The 6,047-nt window shown below is 74.0% G+C and overlaps 1 protein-coding gene across 1 annotated transcript; it reads left to right on the top strand.

The window, feature by feature from the left end:
* The first annotated feature begins 282 nt into the window (after positions 1 to 282).
* Positions 283 to 5,563, top strand: PROM2 (prominin 2). Its single transcript, XM_026081702.1, is given in 21 exon segments — positions 283 to 590; positions 704 to 824; positions 1,180 to 1,243; positions 1,354 to 1,443; positions 1,532 to 1,731; positions 1,810 to 1,884; positions 1,965 to 2,028; positions 2,145 to 2,304; positions 2,420 to 2,572; positions 2,892 to 3,015; positions 3,225 to 3,316; positions 3,482 to 3,566; positions 3,644 to 3,790; positions 3,869 to 3,940; positions 4,017 to 4,109; positions 4,197 to 4,250; positions 4,527 to 4,607; positions 4,702 to 4,770; positions 5,122 to 5,211; positions 5,296 to 5,402; positions 5,500 to 5,563. Coding segments are annotated over 21 exon segments (2,313 nt in total).
* Positions 5,564 to 6,047: the final 484 nt, after the last annotated feature.

Genomic DNA, 6,047 nt, shown 5'->3' with positions numbered 1-6,047 from the left:
GGATGCATGCTATCCTGGATGGATGCACACCATCCTGGGTGGATGCACACCGTCCTGGGAGGATGCATGCCATCCCGGATGGATGCACGCTGTCTCACATGGATGCACGCTGTCCCCAATGGATGCACACTGTCCTGGATGGATGCACGCTGTCCTGGATGGATGCACACCGTCCTGGATGGATGCATGCCGTCCCGGGCGGATGCACGCTGTCCTGGATGGATGCACGCTGTCCTGGATGGATGCACATCGTCCCGGGCGGATGCACGCCGTCCTGGGCAGATGCACGCCATCCCGGACGGACGCACGCCCTCGCGGCCGGCCGAAGGCGCCGGCACGTGGCCGCAGGCTCCGCGGCCGCCGCGACGGGCCTCTCGCCTCGCCTAGGTGCTGCGCTACGAGCTGGGCTACGCGGTGTGCGCCGCGGCGGCTCTGCTCTTCGCCCTGGCCGTGCCGGCCGCCGGCGCCTGCTTCTGCTACTGCCGCGGGCGGCGGCGCTGCGGGGGCCGCCTGCGAGCCCACCGGCGCTCCCGGCGCTGCCGCCGCCGCTGCCTCCTCGCCTGCCTCTCCGCCACCTCCCTCGTCAGCCTGTGAGTGCCGGAGGCGCCCGGAGAGCCGGCACCCGCCCCGTGCCGTGCTGTGCCGGGGTAGGCGCGGGATCCCCGCCGCCGCCGCCGCTCACCGCCCGCTCCCGCTCCGGCAGGGCCGCCGTGATCTGCGCCTTCGTCACCAGCCAGCGGGTGACGGAGCAGATGGAGCCGGGGTTGGGGGCCGTGCCGGCCACCCTGCGGAGCCTGCGGCAGCACGTCGGCGGCATCCCCCAGGTAGGCGCCCCTGCCCGCCGCCGTGGCGGCTCCGGGGCCGAGACGTGATCCCCCCCCTCCCTCCGGCAGGCTCCGCCGCCTGCCGCCCCCGCCGGGAGCGCGTTCCCAAGCTCGGGGCAGGGGYGCCGCTCTGCTTTCCCAGGGAAGGCCGGCTTTGCCTCCCGGAGCGGTTTGGGAGGTGGAACGGCTTCGTTACGGATGCATTTTTAATGGCGAAGCCGGCTTCCCTCGCCGGGCTGGTTGTGGAGCCGCCTGCCGCAAGCGGAGCCGCGGCGCGGGGACGTCGGCACGGGCGGGAGGGGACCCGTCACGGCTGCAACGCGGCGGGGACCCTCCGGCCCGTCTCTCTCGGCAGGGGGTGCAGATGGTGGTGGAGCAATTCCAGGTGCCCCAGGAGCAGATCATCGCCGACCTGGGCAGTGAGTAGCCACGTCCCGGGTGCTGCCCATCCCGGGAATCTCGGTGCGGGGGGGCTCGGTTGGAGGCAGTTCGGGCTCACGGGGCGCCGGGGGGGGGTGATGCTTTGCAGAAGTGAGCCGGAGCGTGGGAGTCTCCATCCACTCGCAGCTGCAGGCGACGACGTACGCGGCGCTGGCGGACCTGCAGGACAGGGCGGAAGGTAAAGCCGAGCTGGGCGGCGCGGGAACCTCCCGGCACCGGAGGCACCGGAGGCACCGGAGGCACCGGCCTCAGCCTTTCCCTTGCAGAGCTGCGGGCCTCGCTGCACCACCTGCAGACGGTGGACGAGACGGCGCGGGCGCTGGCGGCGGCACGAGCCGAGCTGGAGCCGGCGCTGCGGGAACGGCGGCGGAGCGCCGTGGCGCTGCTGGACGATCCGCGCTGCGCCGCCTGCGCCAGCGTCCTGGGACAAGCCCAGAGCCTGGAGCCGGGCGCCGACTACGGCAAGGTGGGCGGCTGGGCACCCGCGGCGGTGGCACCCGTCCCCGTCCCCTCCGTGCTCAGCCACCGCTTTTTGCCCCCGCAGGTGCCGTCGGTGGAGGGGGTTTTGCAGGCGCTCGCCGGGCTGCCGCGCTCCGACTTCCCGGGGACGATCGGCCAGGTGGAGCGCGGCGGGGGGGGACGCGGGGGACGGGGGGGAAGCCCGCCGCGAGCCGCTCGCCAGCCCCGCTCTCCCTGCAGGCCAACGGCACCTTCAACTCCATCCCCGAGCTGGCCGTGGAGAGGATGGCACAGCTCCTGCAGGGTGAGCGGGGGCGGTGGCGGTGGAGTGCAGCCGGGACGCCGGGGTGATGGGCGCGCTCCTCGGCGGAGCCGGGCGCGGGAACGGCCGCCGAACCCTCGTTCCCGCTGCGTCCGCAGAGCTGCGGGCCGAGACGGCCGGGGCGGCGGCGAGGGTGCGGGCCATCGCCGACGGCTTCCCGCTGCCCGCCTACGCGCGGCCCCTGAGCGAGGCGCTGCGGGTGGCCGAGGAGCGCAGCGGGCCCTTCCTGCGCCACGTGGAGCGCCTCGAGCGGTACAGGTGACGCCGGCGRCGGGTGCCAACCCCCCCCCCCCAATCCCTGGGTGCAACCCCCCCCGGGGCCGGCGCACGCACCCTGCGCCCGGCTCTGGAGGGCGTCCCCCGCTTGCCGCAGGTGGGTCGCGGCCACGGCGCTCTGCTCCGTCGTCCTCCTCATCGTCACCTGCAACGTGGCTGGGATGGCGCTGGGCACCTACGGGCTCTGCAAGCGCGACGACCCCGGTGACTACGAGTGCCACGGCGAGGCCGGCGCCAGGCTGCTCATGCTGTAGGTACCGCGGCGGGTGCCAAGCGGCCCCGGTGATTTTGCAACGCTCGGATGCTGCTCGTCTCCCCGCTGCAACGGGGCTTTTCCCGAACCGGGACGGGGCGAAGCGCGAGCTCTTTGCAGCGGGAGGAGAGCGGAGCAGCGCGGCCGTGCCGGGCGTCGCGGGCCGCCGCCTGCGCCGGCGGGCTTGGCCGGAGCGGCTCCTCCCCGGGAACGCTGCGGGCCCTTCCCAMGCGGCGCGGCCGGGCCGGGCTCCGCGGCAGGCCCCGGCAAGCCCGCCCGCAAGCGGCCCACGGCGCCGGCTCTGCCCCTTTTCCAGCGGCGTCGGCCTCAGCTTCCTCTTCTCCGGGCTCCTGAGCCTGCTGGTTTTCGCCACCTTCCTGGTGGGCGGCAACGTCCAGACGCTGGTCTGCAGGAACTGGGCCAACCAGGAGATCTATAAGGTGGGCGGCTTTTTGGGGGGGACGCCTCCCAAAGCACACGGTTATCCCGGGAAAGCTGGGAGAGCCCCGGCCGCGGCCCCAGCTCAGCGGGGGACCGGCACCGTGCAGCCTCCAGGATGCTCGGAGCAGCTCGGGGTGCTCCGAGGAGGCTGGGAAAAAGGGGGATGAAGGCTCCTCGGGCACCTCATCCTCTCCTGCATCCCGCACAGTTCATCGACACTCCCGGGAACCTGCCGCCCTCCATGAACCTCAGCCGGCGGCTCAACCTGCGCAGCAGCTACAACCTCAGCGCCGCCTACCAGTGAGCGCCGCGTCCCCCCGCGCCCCGGCATCTCCCCGGGCTGCCGCCGGCGGATCCGCCCCGGCTCCCGCCAGCCCCTTTTCCGGGCTCGCCCGGCTGCATCCGAGCCGCGGCGGGAAGGCGGCCGGTGGCGGCGGCGGCTTCAAACGCCCTTTGCCTCGGCAGCGCGTGCAAGCGCGGCGCGGGGCTCTGGGAAGTGCTGCAGCTCGACGAGTCCTACGACCTGGACGAGCACCTCAAAGCCTCCAAGGTGAGCGCTGCTCCGGCGGCGGGGCTGTGCCGGCGGCGCCTCCCGCCTCACCCGGCCCCCTCCCCGTGCCGCCGCAGTACGCCGCCGGCTTCCAGAAGCGCCTGGACGACTTCAGCACCCGCCTGGGCGACGTGCGGCTCCTGCGCGGCGAGGGCAGGAGGGACCTGGAGGCTTTCGCCCGCGCCGGCGCCGACCGCGTGGACTACGGGCGCTTCCAAGCCGAGGTCGGAGCACACTGCCATCCCTCCCATCCGTCCCCGGTGTGGGGGGTTTTTTCCCCGCTGACGTGCATCTTCCCGCAGATGCAAAACCCCGTGGTGAAGACGAGCCTGGCCGGGCTCGCCCGGAGCCTGGAGGGGCTGCAGAAGTTGCAGGTGAGCGCGGCGGCGGCGGTGGGCACCCCGGGCACCCCGGGCACCCCGCTGACGCCGTCSCCGCCGCCCCCCGCAGAGGAACGGCACGGTGGCGGGGCGCCTGGCCGCCGAGGCCCGGGCGCTGGGGCGGATGCACAACTCCACGGTGCGGGCGCAGGAGGCCTTGGTGGTGAGTCCACGCCGGGCGGGTGGGCAGGGGGGGGCTTTCGCGGCGCCCCCGGCCCCGGCGCGGGGCTCAGCCCTCTCCGTCTCGCAGGCGAAGCTGGCCGAAAGCGTCCGCTTCCTCTCCGCATTGGCGCCTCACCTCCAGGTACGTGCATGGCGGAACGGTTTTTTTTTCCCAGCGTTTTCCAACGTGCACGGTCCCCTCATCCCGTCCCCTCCAAAAATCAAATTATCCGGATGCCAGGAAAGCCACCGTCCCGGGTGGATTGGCTCCTTGTATTCCCCGCTGCATATCAGACCCCCCCCCGCAGCCACCCCTGCACCCAGACGCGCTGCAAAGCGCCGCTGTCCCCCGGCGCGTGCACGGCGCTGTACGTCCCCCCCCCGCCGCCGCCGCTCAGCGCGCTGCCCCCCCCCCCAGGCCCGGGTGAACAAGACGCTGGCCACGACGGCCGCGGTGGAGGCGGCACTCCCGGCGCGAGCCCAGCGGATGCTCCGGCAGGTGAGGCAGGGAAGGGCTTAGCCCCGGGACGGCGGTGCCGGGATGCGCTCCGTCCCGTCGGGATGGCCTCCATGCCGCCGCGCTGCYTCCGCAGGAGCTCGGCTGCTTCGCCAGGAAGGAGCTGCGCTACTTCTCGCAGTACCTGCACTGGGTAGGGCAGACGGTAGGTGCTCGCCGTCGCCACGCCGCGGCTCCTCGGGGCGCCGGTGCCAGCTCCGGGCGATCCCATGGCTCCTTGGGGCCCCAGTGCCGGCTCCAGGTGATCCCGCGGCACCTCGGGGCCGACGCTCCATCCTGCTGGGAGAAACAGCCCCAGCGCCCAGCATCCGCCCAAACATCCAGTTCCCAGCCGGGCGCCAAGAGCCGGCAGCTCCCAGCGTGGGAATTGCAGGGGGGGAACCTTGGAAAACCTGGCTCCGGGGGGGGGGGTTGAGCCAAGACGGGGCCAGCAAGACCCCCCGGGGCATCAGAGCCAAATGGGGGGGGTCACGCGGCGGCGCCGCTTCCCCCGCAGCTCCGGGAGGATGTGGCCTCGTGCCAGCCGCTCTCCACGGCGCTGGACAACGGGCGGGTGATCCTGTGCGACCGCATCGCCGACCCTTGGGTAAGGCCGCGTCCCGGGGGGCCGGGGGGGCGGCGGGGGCCGGGCCGGCGCGGCCGAGCGGCTCCGGCGCTCTTCTCCCCGCAGAACGCCTTCTGGTTCAGCCTGGGCTGCTGCACCTTCTGCCTCGTGCCCGGCATCATCTTCGCCGTCCGCCTCGCCAAGCACTTCCGTCCCATCCGCAACCGGCTCATGTAAGCGGCGGGCAGCCGGCACCGCGGGCTCCGCGGGACGGGCAAAAGGCGGCTGAGGGTAACCGGCCGCCTCCGCTTCCGCCCTCTCCGTCGGCAGCTCCACGGGCTCGGAGGAGACCTGCCCCTTCCACATCCCCCGCGTCACGGCCCTCAAGCTCTAGGCCCTGGCGAGAGGCGAGCTGAGACCTGGCGCRCTCGTCACGCGCCCCGCGCTCCCCGGAGCTCCCGCTCCTGCCCGACACGCTCGGAGCTCCGCGGGAGCGGCACCCCCCCGGGAGGGGGTTTGGGGCTCCCGGGTCCTCCGAGCGGAGCCCCGAGCCCCCCGCGGGATCCCCCCGAGCACCCGGCCGGCGAAGGGGTCCCGCGGCTGCAGCTCCGCCGCCCGCCCCGCTCCCGGGGGGACCCCGCTCATGACCCCCCCCGGGGCCCCGTCGCTGGCCACCCCGCCACAGCCCCCCGGCTTGCGGGCCCCCCCCGGGAGCCCCGTTAACCCCCCGGAGCCCCCCAGCGCTGCCTGCTTTGCTCTGCAGCTAGTGGTGCTCCGGGACCAGGGGGGCTCCGGGGCCGGGGAAGGAGCCTGGATCTGGGACCGGGGGGCTCCGGGCTCAGGGAAGGACCCTGGATCCAGGGCCGGGGGGGCTCCGG

This window comes from Apteryx rowi, unplaced genomic scaffold, assembly GCF_003343035.1.
Source record: "Apteryx rowi isolate R43461 unplaced genomic scaffold, aptRow1 scaffold_56, whole genome shotgun sequence".
NCBI classification, from domain to species: Eukaryota; Metazoa; Chordata; class Aves; order Apterygiformes; family Apterygidae; genus Apteryx; species Apteryx rowi.
Note: the sequence above shows the minus strand (reverse complement) of the source record. Positions and strands in the feature narration are given on the sequence as shown.